Genomic DNA, 15,880 nt, shown 5'->3' on the forward strand with positions numbered 1-15,880 from the left:
AGAGACGTGAGTGGGGGAGGAGCAGAGAGAGAGGGAGACACAGAGTCCAAAGCAGGCTCCAGGCTCCGAGCTGTCAGCACAGAGCCCGACACGGGGCTTGAACCCACGAACCATGAGATCACGACCCGAGCCGAAGCCAGATGCCCAACCGACTGAGCTACCCAGGCGCCCCTCACGGAGCACCTTCTAAAGCAGCACCTACAGGTGACGGCCCCTGAAGCAATGTGTCTTTGCCTGCAAAGGTAGACACAGACTGGGTGCCTGCTTTCATTTACTGTAGTTTTTAGAACAGAAGATACAGAAAAACACGGAGAAAACAAAAGGCCACCGGAGATGGTCCTGCTGAAATGTCGGTCTTCTACATACCCACAGGACACAACATGTGCACCCGTGCTAACACAGAATCATGCAGACTTGTACCGGCTTCTTTCATTTAACATCATATTATGCAATTCTCCGAAATGAATCTTTAATGACCACATTACTCACTGAGCCATCTCCTGCGGATGCATTTCAGTGGTTTCCAAATTTTCACTATAAAAATGAAATGCTGTGCCGACGACCCACGTAGAAACATCTCTCCCTACATCCTCGAGAGGAAGCAGGGGCCGGCGGGAGGGCTCAGCGCACAGGCGGGCCACCCTCCACAGCTTGACCCATGTGGCTCCCACCGCGTCCGCCTTCTCCCTGCGCCCTCCTGGCCCACCCTTCTCCCTACACACTGAAAACACAGCCCACCTTCACCCCTCCAGGCTCCCAGCCTCGAGAACAATGGACTCGCTGACCAGTTCATCTCCTCAATCTGACCCTAGGCTGCAGGCAGCAACCCGGAGCACGGGGGGAGAGAGACGGGGGGGGGGCAGGCAGAGACAGAACAGAACCAGGGCCTAAGCCCAGATTCTGGGCCTCAAGATCTATAGGACGCGAGCCTGCGGTGCTCCCCTCCCAGGGCTGCTGCGGAGCCCCACCCTGCCACCTGCCGCCGTCCCTCACCTCCGCCCTCCCTGCTACCCTGCCCAGCAGGTCAGAGGCCCCCTGACCACGGGCACGCCATCACTTCAAGGCTCAGCTGGGGACGCACACAGCAAACCAGGCCTTGGGGGCGTCCTGGGCTCCCCACCATGCCGAGGGCCCTCCCAGGACACATCGCCAGGAGCTCCCAGCCAGGGATCCACGCAGCCAGCTCAGAGGGTCTGCGAACGGGACGGAGCAAGTGACACGTAGCGCTTCTTTCCATTGTGAACACGGACACGTGGAGACACTGGGACCCTCACGTCATGTGGCGGCTGCTGCAGACACCACAGAGCAAGTCTGAATTCACGGCTACTTCAAAATCACGAGACTCGGGGCGCCTGGGTGGCGCAGTCGGTTAAGCGTCCGACTTCAGCCAGGTCACGATCTCGCGGTCCGTGGGTTCGAGCCCCGCGTCAGGCTCTGGGCTGATGGCTCGGAGCCTGGAGCCTGTTTCCGATTCTGTGTCTCCCTCTCTCTCTGCCCCTCCCCCGTTCATGCTCTGTCTCTCTCTGTCCCAAAAATAAATAAACGTTGAAAAAAAAAAATTAAAAAAAAAAAAAATCACGAGACTCATGAGGCCCGCTGGTGGACCGGTTACAAAACGTGGTAACATCTGCTGTCATATTCTGATGACTGTATCTCGACACGACCGGCTTTCCTGGTCACCCTACACATTTTGTTCTGTGCCTTGAGAAACAGGATTCTGGTAAGGGATCCGCCCATCGCCTTCACCAGACTGACAAAGGGCTTCGTGACCCCGCATGCCTGAGAACCGCCCGCTGTCAGGGGACGGCACAGCCTCATCTGGAAGCAGAGGAACTGGTGTCTCAGTTCCTCCTGGTGTCTGTGGCCCTGCGGAGGGCGGGCGGGTCTGCGGACAGCACCACGCCCTGCGGGCCTCAGAACGGGGCTGTCTCGAGGCCGCCCCAGAGCGTCTGTCCCTGACGGGACCTGGGCTCACGGCTCACTGGCTGCCATGCCGGCTCCCCAGGCCCGTCACGCAGGCCGCCTACCAGGCAGGGGCTCGGAGTTGGGCCTCGGAAAGCACACGTCCCTCTGCGGACTCGCGGCACAGCCTCGTGTTTACGACGCGAGGCCAATCTGCGTCCCAGGACCCGAGCTACACGCGGGCTCAGGAGTCAGCTCGGGGGAGGCCGCTGCCCCCGCCAAGTCCGTCTGGTGACCAGCACGGACGGCAAGCAGCAGACAGGCATGGCTGTTCGGAGAAGCCCTTCGTCTCTGCTGTTTTCTAAATCCCTAAGCAGGTGGAACGGAATTTTCAAAATCCCTGCGTGACCCATTAGGCCTGGGCACACGCGGGCACACGCGGGCCCACGCGGCCGCGCCCCCACCCCCACCGCCCACCCGCCCGCGGTGGGGCACCAGCTCACGCCATCAGGCCAAGAGCAACAGCCCCGACCACAGATGACACATAATAAATAGCAGAATTTGGGGCCGGGAGTCACCGTGGAAACCAAGGAGAGTCAGTCACCCTTCCTTCCCCAACCTGCTCTGAGTCACGGACCTCGAGCCAGGCTCCAGGTGGGTCTGGGGGCTCTGCCTGGGGGTGGGGGTGGGGAGAAAGAACACCCAGAGGGGGGCTGAGACTTCCTGCCCTCCTCCACCCCCCGCAGGCGGCGTTCCTTCCACTACCTCTTATTAGGAGTCCAGGACGTTCAGAAACAAAAAGACCTACGTGACCCTTGGCTCCTGGGTGACTTAAACGTTCCTCAAGAAAAATCTACATCACAGAGTCGCTAAATAAATGCGGAGTCTGGCTCTTCAATTAAGCAGCTTTGGTTGCTGGCAAGCGAACCACTGTACCCCCATCTGTACTTGCCACGGGGCTGGCACAGGGCACCGGAGGGAGCCCGGCCGCCCAGCACCCGGGTCTCGGTGGGACTGGGGTATTTGAAGATTTGCCACCAAATGCCATAAGGCTACCGTATAGCTCTTTCCAGAACCTCCAGGTGAGCATGAGTATCAGCGTCCCATAGACTCTATTTTGCTTTTAGAATTCTGTGTGCGTGGTATTGGGCATCGGCCAGAAACCATGAAGGCCAAAGAAAGTGACAAAAATAGCTCAAGGCCATCCAGCCCGTCCGTGCCACAACGTGGGCCAAGCCGGGCACGGACATCAGCTCCCTCACGCTTTTGGACATCTCTTGAGGAGGGAAGAGGGACTTGTCAGGGTCCCAGCCAGGCGGTGGCCGAGAAGGGCCACACCACCACCCAGGGCCGGGGGGGGTCTCCCGCACACCTTGCTTTCCCCACAGGCTAGAAAAGGACGGGTTCTGACACTGGCCGGGGCACAGACCGGATGCTGTCAGACCAGCCCTCTCCCGCTGCACCCAGCACGCACGGCTGCCACTTGGCGAATTCACCTGTTGCCTACACAGGCGGGTCTCGCTTACGGCCGCCCGAGCCGACGGAGCTGCATTACACACAGTCACGGCAGCCCTTCCGGTGAAATGAACGGAGGCATTCTCAGAACGGAGCACCAAGAATGCAGAAAGGAACATCTGCTCCCGTCAGCTGGAGAGCAAGTTAAGAGGACACACGCTCTGCAGAACTGCAGTGCGAGACCCCGGGCGGCCAAGGAGCCAGCTGCGATCGAAAACAAAAACAAAACCAGACCTCGCCCAAGTTCCCGGAGGGATGCGTTTTTATCTGGCCAGACGCCCAGACAAGGTGCTTGTGCCCTGACATCCGGTTCGGGCACCGCGGCCGAGGAGAGCCCAGCTGGGACGCGCAGACACCCTGTACGGGCCCTGGTGCTCGGCCCCCAGACCTGCGAGGCTGGGGACGCCCCTGAGGTGGGCGGAGCCTAGCAGGGGTGCCGGGTCACTGTGTAGGGGGGCTGCACTCTCAGCACACTGGAGCCGGGCGTCCGTGCTCAGGGCTCCGCTGGCCCCCCTGGGGTGCTTCGGCGTGACAGTGACCGTCAGCCCAGAGGGCAGCGGGCTCAGAGGACACCCCAAGGCCGGCGCAGACCCCGACCGCGAGTCCCTGCCTGGGAAGTGACGCCCTCCCTTTCTCCAGCAGGAAGATGTGTCCACACCCTAGGGAGGCGCTCCCGTCTGCTCCTTTCCCTTGGGCATGTGTGCCCAGCGCCTCCCGCCCTGAACGAGGATGAGGGGAGGAGAACCCAGACGAAACCCCGGGCAGGCTCGCAGACAAGGTGGCGGAAGGACGGCCCTGCCAGGAGAGCAGCCAACCGTGGAGTCACAGAGCCCTTCTCTAGAAATGTGTCACCTTCACGCGGGCTACAGTTCCTGTAACTCTTCGTTTCTTCCCCTCGTGGTAAAAACCCTCTGGGAAATTCCAATCTGTCACCCGGTTCTTGGCCACGCCCAAAGAAGTGGCCCTGAGAGGCAACCCCGAGAGGGAGGGGCCAGTCACTCTGGGGGCGAGGGGACACGGCCCTGGGCAAGGCAGGTGTTCCTGGGTGACGGGTGGGGTCCTGGCCGGTGCCCAAGGCCACACGCAAGGCGAGCGGAGTCGGCAGGAGGACTGCCACCAAAACGCGTCGCTCGAGTTTTGTGGTTGAACGAGCACCAGTCTAAAAATACTTTAACCTCGTTTTAGCGAACAAAACAGCACATACAGGATACATGTCACACACGTAGCTTCAGGACGAAGCACAAAACAAACATCCAACCACCCTCATGCCAGTGACTAACAAGGTTATTCTCTATCTTCACTGCAAACTCCCAGAACTTCCCCCACAAAAGATTTTTAAATAGACTTTTGTGAAAATCCAACCATCATTTCAAACACTATTTCTTTGAGAAATGGTCCCCAAGCCACCCCCGTGATCTGTAAAAAGAAAACTTCCCCATAAAAGTTGTTTTAATAAACTTTCCCCCATACATCAAAGATGTCCCCTCTGACCCGCCATCTGTCTTCAGCCAATAATATTACACATACTGTAATAAGTCCAAGGAGGAATTTAGGAAATCCTTGAGAAACGTAAATCGCCACCCCCCTTCCGCTGAGGCGTCCCCCGAATGGCTGGTATGGCCACTGTCCACTGCCGTCCCGCTCCGTGGACGTGTGGTTCTTTCAAGAGCTTGTCAAGACATTCGGCCACGCGACCTGAGCGCTTTACGAAAGCCCTGAGGACACACGAAAACCACCCCCGGGTGTCTCTCTCTCATGCTTCCCTGTAACGCTTACCAGCTGTGACTCTGTACTTATTTTGTGATTCTCTGACCAGCCACTGCCCCTCCCGCCAGCTCGTGAGCATCGCCAGGGCAGGGCTTGTGTCGGCTTCTGTGCAACCGCGGAAGGAAGGAACGAACAGATGAATACAACACTAGCTCAGTGTCAACACTCAGTCTTCGTGGAAACCCCTCCACCGAGCTGTAACTCGACGCGAGGTGTCGTACGGCAAAAACACGGAGCATCCACGTGGAGACTACGACTCCGTCTTCCACAAGCTGTCTCCACCATCTCAACCAAGGAAACCGTGTTCATCAAGCATCTACTACGCTCTGGGCGCGACTCCGGGTACCTCCTCGTCTGTCCTCACATCCCCCGTCTCGGACACGAGTTGTCCACACTTCACAAACAGGAACCAGGGCACCCCGGAGGGCGACTCAGTGCCAGGCCAGCGAGGTTTTAGAACCTAAATCCTTCTATCACCCCAAACATACAAGAATCTAACCTCCCGTCTCCTGTTCCCATCCTCTTAAGCAGAAAGTTCACGACTGTGTGCTCTGTGACAGTAATGAATCCACCCTGGTTACCGAGGACATCTCTCCACACCAACAGAAAACGACTAACTACCCCTTCTAGCGTGTGTATTAGTTTAAGCTCTCCCGCAATTCCTTGGGAAGAACCACGTGTGCCGTCCCGGTTAGTCCTCACCGTGGGCCAGGCACGTGTGACCCCCAGCTTGCTGCTGGGACACCGGGAAGGTAAGGACAGACCAAGCTGGGCTCGGCTCAGGTCCTGCTGCTGTGAGAGCCCATGAGTTCTGCCAGCAGGCCAAGGTGCCTCAAGTCCTTTTGAGACAGTGGATATGTTTAAGCCAAACACATTTTCCAAAAGAAATGGGTGGGCTAACGGTGCATAAAGGGGGCCCCCCAAGTTCGTTCCATTGGCACAGGAGAGCCCAGGAACAGCTGCTACTGAAGTGAGGTCTGACTGTGTGCCCAGCCTCAGGCTACGTGTCCCATACGCTCCCTGAGCACCTGCTGTGTCCCTGTCCCCGAGGGACTCACTTCAGCAGAGGGCAGGCAGAGAATCACGTCAGGAGCAACCGTGAGGACAGTTCAGGGCAGGCTAAGGTGACATTTCAACTGTGGGACAGGAGAGAAGGGACAGGTGGAACACTGAACACTTGAGGGAAAAGTTAAGATGAGCTCCCTCACGTCTTATTACAAAACAAACTCCAAATGGACACAGATTGTAAATAGGCAACATTTCTAACTGAAACAAAGACATCCAAAGAACTACTTTAAAACTGAATAGTCTTAAAAAAACTAAAACTAAAATTAAAATTAAATTAAATTAGTCCTTTATAATTCGGGAGTCGGAATGTTCTCTTTCTTGGAACCAAAATGCAGGTCACAAGAGACCAGTCTGACTACACGGGATTTTTAAAGCTCCTCTGGTTGCCCAAGAAATTCGGAAAATGTTGTGACATAATAACTTCACCAACCTAAAAACACAAACCTGGGTAGACGGTCTATATAGACTCATAAGGATTTGAAACTCCAACGGGAAAACATGGAGAGTGCGCACGGGCAACACCAGTAGCCGACAAACAGAAAACATATTCAGCCCTCATTCAAAAAATGCAAATTGAAATCGTAAACAACTTTTTTTGCCTACCTGGCATTTAGAAGTGCCGGGGAGGGGCGCCTGGGTGGCGCAGTCGGTTAAGCGTCCGACTTCAGCCAGGTCACGATCTCGCGCTCCGTGAGTTCGAGCCCCGCGTCGGGCTCTGGGCTGATGGCTCAGAGCCTGGAGCCTGTTTCCGATTCTGTGTCTCCCTCTCTCTCTGCCCCTCCCCCGTTCATGCTCTGTCTCTCTCTGTCCCAAAAATAAATAAACGTTGAAAAAAAAAAAAAAATTTAGAAGTGCCGGGGAAAATGATCGGTCTGATTACATCTAAGCTGGCCGGCCTTGAAGGTATGTTACAGAAATCGGTTAAAATCCTGTGCCCTTTGATGAAGTAACTCAGGATACAGGCATTTATCCTCAAGCACGCAGACACCTACACACAACGGCAAGACATCCCCGCCCCGGAACGCATCAACGCCCACCCAACACATGACCGATGAGGACTTCGTCAGCACAAAGTCTGTTAAATAAGCTGTTGCGGTAACCTACTGACACCGCACACAAACAACGACGCCACATACTGGGAAGCGGGAGAAGTTCCACAATGGCGTTGGGGGCAGTCCCATTTGTCACGTATTCACACACGCACACGTGTGGTGTAGGAAGGCTCATAAACAAAAGTGGTGGCTTCTGGGAGGTCATGTGATAAGTTGTCTTTCTGCGCTTTCTGCCTCAATTCTTTTAAGTGGACTATTTATTAGAAAGACAATAATAAAGCTATTTTTTAAAAAACCTACAAAACCAACTTTGAACAAATTTTGGCAGGGGGATAAACGGGTGTTTACTCTATTTTTCTCTGACAATTTCCAAAGTTCAACAAAAACTAAGAGGTGGCAAGCATAGCCAGTACTCTGCCTAAGAGACATCTTTTTAAAAAGTTGCCCAATCCAGGGGGCGCCTGGGTGGCTCAGTCGGTTGAGCCTCCGACTTCAGCTCAGGTCATGATCTCGCAGTTCGTGGGTTTGAGCCCCACGTGGGGCTCTGTGCTGACAGCTCGGAGCCCCGGAGCCTGCTTTGGATTCTGTGTCTCCCTCCCTCTGTCCCTTCCCCGCTCATGCTCTGTCTCTGTCTCTCAAAAATGAATCGACGTTAAAAAAAAAAATTAAAAAAAAAAAGGTTGCCCAATCCAGGATGTGAGGTGGGTGTGTTAGGATTCCCACGTATATCTGAGGCCCCTCATCCACAGCCACACAGATGCAGACAGGAGGGGCCCAGCTTGGAGGAGACGCCCCGTCATCTAGAAGATGGGCGGCCACCAGGCCACCCGCAGGGCCCCACACGCGCAGCCACGAGGTTGTCCCGGGGAGCCCCCTGGCACCTGCCAGTGCCCGGGGACCTGCCACACGGAGGTAAGCCCGCACGGCCCTTATTTCAAGTCCAAGATTAAAGCCGCAATTTGGGTTCCATATCCCAGATAAAGCAAACTCATACTGAAAGTGCACCCAAGGGAAAAAAAGTAGGGGACCGATTTCTGCCCATTTATAACCGTGCCCCACACGCCTCCTCCCTCCTCCTCCCTTCAGGTTACAGGGTTGAGTCAGTTTCTGAGGTGGCAAGAAGCCATCTCGCTTACGTGCAACCCTTGCAGCAGGCACAAGCGGGGGTCCCAATGCCGAGCACACACGACCCCTTCCGATGCCACAGCCCAGTTCGGGGAGCGTGGCATCTGCACTCGCGCAGGGGTGCTGCCCGCACAGACAGCCCCGCGGTCCAGCTAGAGCCGTGACCGCCAAATGCAGGTAGCCACCAACATTTTGTTCACTTTTTTTTTTTTTTAATATTTTTTTTAACGTTTATTTATTTTTGAGACAGAGAGAGACAGAGCATGAATGGGGGAGGGGCAGAGAGAGAGGGAGACACAGAATCGGAAAGAGGCTCCAGGCTCCGAGCCATCAGCCCAGAGCCCGACGCGGGGCTCGAACTCCCGGACCGCGAGATCGTGACCTGGCTGAAGTCGGACGCTTAACCGACTGCGCCACCCAGGCGCCCCTTGTTCACTTTTTAATGGAAAAGAAAACACACGCATTGGGAGCACATCTCGCCCGAGGCAAGCACCTTCTGCAGACGTGCCGTTCACGTGGCAGTCGTGGACGGGGTGTGCTGCAACGTGACCTTCTCACTGGGAGCGGCCGGGAACAGGTCTGGCTGCCTCCTGTCTGCCCTTCTGGAAGGAAGGCACGGCCACCGACCAGCTGCGTGAGCCAAGGCTCTTTCCGTGGGACGCACTCCTGACTTCAAGCCCTAACTGGGTAACGGACGAAGCACAACCAGCAGGCGGGTGTGTAGCTAACGCGAATCCACGGATCTTGATCCATCACCGTCAGCTCGTGAGGCCTGATGAATTTTAACAGACAAGGAATCAGGAAGAGAAAAATGGTATCAAAAACGAAAGAAACCACAATTTCAGTTCTGTCCCACGGGGCTACTGAGTGAAGTCTTCGCTTTCCGCCTGCCGTGGAAAGAGTAAGTGTCTATTTTTACCGGCTAGGCGGCGAAACCCATCATCTCTCCCTCCTCGGCTAACACACAACCCGTGTCACTCAGAACCAAGGCTCTGCGTCATCGGCCCGACTGGGGAACTGACAGGTGACCCTGGGTGCCCAGGCTGCAAGGTGGCTGTCCACTGCCGTATCGGTTATTCTACGTGGTCCAAGACAGACGGAAAAGGACGAGCGGGACTGAGGCCAGACGCCCCGGAGGGCTGACGGCCCCACAAAGCAGCTCGGCCGCTTAATGTGGCAACGCAGGCAGGAAGGGGACACACACAACAGTCCCCATGGCCCTTACGGAGGACAAAGTCAGGGGCTCTGTCAGGCATTTTGAAGCCATCACACCCAAAAGAAGTATCTTAGATGGGGACCCTGGGGGGCTCAGTCGGCCGAGCGCCTGGCCCTTCATTTCGGCTCAGGTTCGTGATTTCAAGGTTCATGCGTTCGAGCTCCGCATCGGGCTCCGTACTGACAGCAAGGAGTCTATTTGAGACCCTCTCTCTCCCTCTCCTTCTTGCTCTCTCTCTCAAATAAATGAAAGGAGGAGGAAGAGGAGGAGGTGTCTTAGACTAGGCCAGCAGGACTCAGCGAGACCCGCTGGTTTGGGCTCAGTTACTGGAGAAGGGCTCTTTCTAAGCCGCTGCCAACCTAGAAGTCCAAATGACTTCAATCCTGACCGAGCAGGCATAAGCTTACATTTCTTTCCGTTGAAGCCAATCGCTTTGCTAAATTCTATCCAGGACAGTTCCGGCTCCCTCCCCATTCCCTGCCAGGCCTGACAGCCGCCCCAGGAGAACACTCCATCTCCCCGCTCGGATGAGTGCCCATCGTGCGGCAGGACCCTCAGCGACCCTGTGCCCTCTGCGCACGGGCCACTCCGTGAGCCGCAGGGCGTCCCTGACCTGGCTTCCGCACACCCACTCCCTCCCCAGCCCGTCCCGCTCCTCGTCTCGGCCCCTGGAAACCAGCCACAGCAGACGTCTCTCTCCTGGAGACCCCGCGGTGCCCAGAGCCACCCAGAGCCCCTGCCACCCGACAGGACACTCTTTCAGATGCCGCAGGTTCACAGGACCCACTGACCGCGTCTTTGTCCGGCTGCTCCTGTTCAGTGCGTCCAACTAGAGCAACAGAGTAACTCGCCACGTTCTCCAACTCACGCCCCGCTTTGTCACACCTCTGTCACGCGTGCAGCCTGCCGATGCCAGCGCCCGATCTACCCGGGACGTCAGGGGTTTGGGGGCCACGCGTGTCCTCCCACACACCCCAAGGCTCACTCGCGTCGCCCCCCCTCGTGAAGCCGTGCGGCCGGCCAGGGCGGCGCATCTGCTCTCAACACCTGGAGAGACGGCCCGGCCCTCACAGGGACCTGACTTCACACTACCTCTGAGGTCCCGGCGGCCCTCTAGCCGAGACAGTTAACGCACGCACGCCTCGGAGCGCCCCGCGCGTCTAAACCCATTTTGGCACTAGTCGTGTGGCACGCATACACACGTCCCTTACGTCGTCCGGAAATCAGGACCCTCTCGTGATTCACAAAGCAAAATCAAACAAGACAGGCAAAAGCCCGTGGCCACTCAGAAGGGACTTCTTGGACCTAGTAAGTTACCCAGTGAAAACCTCCTGAAAACATCACTCACTCCCGCAAAAGAAGTATCAGAAGGGTTTCTCCTGAGGTCAGAACCAAACACCGAGGCCTGAAATCACCACTTTGACAGGTTTTACCAAGTGCGGAAACAAAAGAAAAAGAAACAACCAACACGACTGGAAACAAAACCGCGAAAGTGCCACGTGGAGGCACAGTCACCTGCATCAAACTACGGCGGAACCACAGACAACTGTGAGAACTGAAAGAATTCATCAAGCTTGCTGAAAACAAGATTCTAAATACCCACTGCCTCCTTCTACCTGAGCAGCTCCCGATTAGGAAAATGACTTTTACAAAGATGCCATTTAGAGACAACAAAAACCACAGGTACAAAGGAGGGACGAGGCTAGAATCTGCTTGAAAGATACTTCAATTAATTAGTCTTGCACTCGGTGATAGGCTCAGCCATCTGGCCTCATGTTAACGCATGTTCTCTCTTCAAACCCCTGCAGCACGCTGATAAGTCAGCATCACGGGGGGCTTAAAGATCCAAGAAACGTGCAGTGTTCACGGAAAAAGGGAGCCAGATTCTGGGTGGTTGTTCCCTATCAGGATCCTACGAGAAGGTGCGACGTGTGACTCTCATTAATGATATCGCTGAACTACTAAGGCCATTCCCTGCAACGCCTTCCGGTTGCTATAATCTGAGTGCCAGGTGCCCGGACAAATGGCACCTCACCTTTCCCGTGAGGTTCAAAACACTTCTGCTAAGGTAGGGAGTGTCGCCATCTTGCAGAAGAGACAGAGACGGACAAGGTGAACTGACTTGCCTGAGGTCGCACAGTCGCAGAGCTGGGACCCGGACTCCGGCGTCTCTGTTTCCAAAGTCTGGACTCTTCCCGGGAAGCCTCCATGCCTCCTCTGGCTCTCTGGCTGGATCAGGATGGTTTGGAAGGATCTGGAAGGGCCAGGAGCTCCCAGCTGCCATAACGTGTGACGGCAGTTAGCTGATAGCCCTCATGCGAGAGCACGGTCACGAACGACAACCGGGCACCTGATGGCCGTCCTGAACCACAGAGCCGGTCGTCAGACTCTGCTTCTCAACCCGAAATAGGTCCTAACTGTTTTGGAAGGACAACACGGCGGCAGTCTTAAAGCAACCCAATTCCTTTTGACATCGAGAGCTGGGGGCCACATCCCCTCCCCTTGAGTCTGGGCAGACTGGTGACAGCTTCGACCAGCAGAGCAGGGGAGAAAGGGAAATGATGCCGGGGATTTGTGAGGCTGGATAAGAAGAGGCCACGCAGCAACCGCTCTGCTCCCTGGGAATGTCTGATTTCCAGATACTTCCTCGAAGAACTCAGCCCGAGCCACACAGAAAGGCCATGTGGGCGCCCTGGCCAGCAGGCTCTGCTGAAACCAGCCTTGGTGTCAACCCAGCCCGGGTGCCAGACCTGCGAGTGGAGAGGTGTCCAGATGGTCCCAGCCCTGAGCCACTCCGCTGCCTCCCGGAGGCGGCCTGACGGGGCAGAGAAAGCACACCGCCCCTGGGCCCGGTGCCAATTTCTGACCCAGAGAATCCATGAGCACAACAGCTGTGGCTTTGCACCACTCGGTCTGGGGGGCTCTTCCCACAGCACCCAGAGCAAACACCACATCTTTTACAGGCCCACCGACCAGAGCTTCCTGGTCGCAGTGCTGTTCCCTACGAGGGCCCCCAATTCAGTACGGACTGTTCAGATGTCCAGCTGCCAGCCAGTCCTGTTACGATAAACAAAGCCACAGGACGGGGGCGCCTGGGTGGCTCAGTCGGTTGAGCCTCCGACGACCTGGGCTCAGGTCACGATCTCACGGCTCAGTTCAGAAGTTCAACCGCTGTACCCTGCTTGCTGCTGTCGGCGTGGAGCCTCCCTCTCTCTGCCCCTCCCCTGCTTGCTCTCTCATTCTCTCTCCCTCAGAAATAAATAAAGCAATGAAAAAAATAAAAAATAAAGAAAGAAGGCTGCACGAGGACACCTTAAATACGTATGTTGTGGAGGAAGGCTCACTGGGGAGTCTTCCGGCAATCGCGTCCCCACTCAAGGACGTGGAGGAAACTAGCAGACAGCTCAGCACACGGAAGGGGCATGTGGCTGCGAAGCCCCCAGAAGAAACGGGCTTTCTGATGCCCTGCGGGGCTCACAGGAAGGGAACATGTCTAAGGGCAGAAAGAAAACAAAAGGAGATGTTGGTCGGTCAGCTGAGCACAAGCGGTTCCCCTGGGATCCAGGGTTGATGCAAGGCCGGTCTGAACCCGGGCCCCAAGTATGACAAAAACACCATGCTGCTGATTGGTCCCATGTTGCCTTAGAGGCTGCCGGCCTCCCGTGACCCTCCGGGTGTTCCGGAAGCCTGCACGGCCGTGGCCAAATGTCCGGCACGCCCCTCCCGCCCCCTCCCTCAGCTTCGGACTCGCTGGCTTCATGGAGGGAGGGTGTAACAGCCATCAGAAGAGGGTCCTGGGCACCTGGGGGACTCAGCAGGTTGGGCCTCCGACTCTTGACTTCAGCTCAGGTCATGATCTTGCTGTTCAGGGGATCCAGCCCCACATCAGGCTCTGTGCTGACCGTGCGGAGTCTGCTTGGAACTCTCTCTCCCTAGCTCTCTCTGCCCTTCCCTTGTGTTTTCTCTCTCTCTCTCTCAAAATAAATAAGCATTAAAGAAAAAAGAGAAGAGGAAAAAAAAAGGAAAGGAAAAAGAAAAGGAAAGGAAAGGAAAGGGAAAGAAAAGAAAAAGAAAAAGAAAAAGAAAAAGAAAAAGAAAAAGAAAAAGAAAAAGAAAAAGAAAAAGAAAAAGAAAAAGAAAAAGAAAAAGAATAGAGCTGTCCCAGGCCCACACCTCCGGGAGCATCTGTCGGGGGCGAAGAACTATGGTGTCCTCGCCGGCCCAGCCCTTGCCTGCAGACCAGGGCGGAATCAGGGACAAGGCTCCAGCCACCCCTCCCCCTCTCTGCTGTGACTCTCCCCTCTCAGTCAGGCTGTTCCCATCTTCAACAAAACGAGACAGAGACAGAGAAAAGACCTCCTAAGACCCTGGAGAGGAAATCGCACATCAGCTATAAAGCAGCTCTGATTAGACAGAAGCGAACGTCAAGGGTGAGGCGTCCCCAAGAAAGAGAAGTAACATCCCAAAGCACCGAAACAAGCAACTCTGAACCCACGAGTGCGAGCGGGAAGACACTGTAAGGAACTAACACAAAGTCGTTCACGGGTGAAAAGCGAGCCCGGCCAGACTCCAGGACAGAGCGGTCTTTGGATCCCACGGTCCGCCCCCCAACCGTCGAGCCACTGGTTGCGTTTACTCCTAACTGTCCCCCAGCTCTGCAGCCGGGCGGGGCCCCCACCACGCGCACGAAGTGCTCTCCCAGGGTCATCGCGTCACACGGTCAAACCTCGGCCCGGCAGTGCCCTCGGCCGCACCTGACAACGAGCGGGCCCGCTCCTCGTGACTCCTCGCGTCTCAGCCCTGGACCCCCGCTCCCCAGCTCTGCCCCTTCATCCACCAGCACCCTCTACACCCTGAGCACCGCTGGAGGCCTCTCCGGTCCACATGCCCCCAGGCACCTCTCAGGGCTCCAGCCGCACGTGCTGCACACCGCGTCAACTCCCGCCCTCCCTCACGCCTCCCCGCCCGCTCGCTCGCAGGCCCTCCCCTCTCCCCGCCCCTCTGAGTTGACCACACTGGGCGCCTCCCAGTCCCATCCTCCCAGCAGCACTGCCCCTCCCCAAATCAGGAGGATCCCCCCCACCCCTCCAAACCCACCTGACAGAGTCACCAAGACCCCGCATTACTCCCCCCACCCCCGACGGGGTCTTCGTCTCAGTCATGAGGCCGCCGCTCAGGCCACCACGATGCTGTCACCCCTGACTCTGCCTCACACCCGGCCTGCGACGAAACCTCCCTGCCTCCACCCTCACGATGCCCCCCGTGGACCCGGAGTCTGCCAGCTCCCCGCTCCGCCTCCCGTGAGCACACGGCTGCAAACCCGCAGGACTACTCCGCAATTCCTAAGTGGTCCCCCCGCCCCATGTCCACACAGCGGTCAGAAGCTGGCAGGCAAACTGTGTCACTCTGCGCCCCCCCATCCGCGCCCCCCCCCCGCGGCACCCCTTCCCCGTCAGAGGCCCCGGCTCGGCCACCCTGCCAGCTCTTGCTGCCCCCCTCCGCCCGCGGCTTCCGCCCTGCCTTCCCTCCACCCAAACACTCCTCCTCAGAGGCCTGTGGCCCGCGCACTTGTTTTCAGGAGCCACCTTCTCAGGGACACCTCCCTGTCACACGTGGCACCGCCCGGCCCCTCCTGCTTTACCATGTCCCGGGCTCCGGCCCTCTCGGCCTGCCACGGCCGGGCCACCCCACGCCGCCCCTGTGCCGGTGAGACCCGGGAGACGCACACGCCGCTCCCTGCGGGCGAGGGGGTGCTCGGCCGTCGCCCACGGCGGCTGCACCGGGCCGGGCACCCGGCCCACACGGCCCTGGAGAGACGCACGGGAAACAGAAACTTCTCGGTTCCTGCGAGAGCGGTTCTGAGTCTCCTTAAGAGCTTCCTGCACCTGGACGACCGCGTCTCTCTGTAGCCACTCTTTTCTACAAGGAACGCTTCAGAGTCCCGTTTTAAACAGAGCATGAGAGAGGCTGCAAGTAAATATTACGAAGGGAAAGCTGCAGCTTCTGTTTATATCTTTCTTTCGTGATCAACACGGATTCTCGTTACACATGAAAATACTCCCAGCCGGGGCACCTGCAGGGTCCGGTTTGCAACGCGGCCGCTGTGAAAGGAAAGAAACACACTTCCTCCCCTCAGCAATATATTCAGCAATCAAGCATTTCATCTCAGACGTTATTGTAAGGATGTTCCCGTGTTTATTTTAAATTACAATCCCTGTATGTTGTGAAAAGTAAT

General features: G+C 56.8%; 1 protein-coding gene across 6 annotated transcripts in view; it reads right to left on the reverse strand.

Annotated features, from left to right (window-relative positions):
- Positions 1-15,880, reverse strand: part of AGO2 (argonaute RISC catalytic component 2) — a 113,435-nt gene that overhangs the window by 69,980 nt on the left and 27,575 nt on the right. Inside the window, exon 1 of one of the 6 annotated variants that reach the window (XM_047074236.1) lies at positions 8,923-9,238. The exons of 3 other annotated variants lie outside the window; for them this stretch is intronic. Coding sequence is in view for 2 of the 3 variants with exons in the window: in XM_047074233.1 (XP_046930189.1) it covers positions 6,856-6,862 (7 nt within the window). In the remaining variant the exon portion in view is untranslated. Of the gene's footprint in view, positions 1-6,242; positions 6,262-6,855; positions 6,931-8,922; positions 9,239-15,880 lie in introns of those variants that run through there. 2 more of the 6 variants (XM_047074233.1, XM_047074234.1) reach the window with 2 other exon arrangements.

Source organism: Lynx rufus, unplaced genomic scaffold, assembly GCF_022079265.1.
Source record: "Lynx rufus isolate CCGP_SWC_20201006 ecotype Redwood Valley unplaced genomic scaffold, mLynRuf1.p SCAF_12, whole genome shotgun sequence".
Taxonomy (NCBI): Eukaryota; Metazoa; Chordata; class Mammalia; order Carnivora; family Felidae; genus Lynx; species Lynx rufus.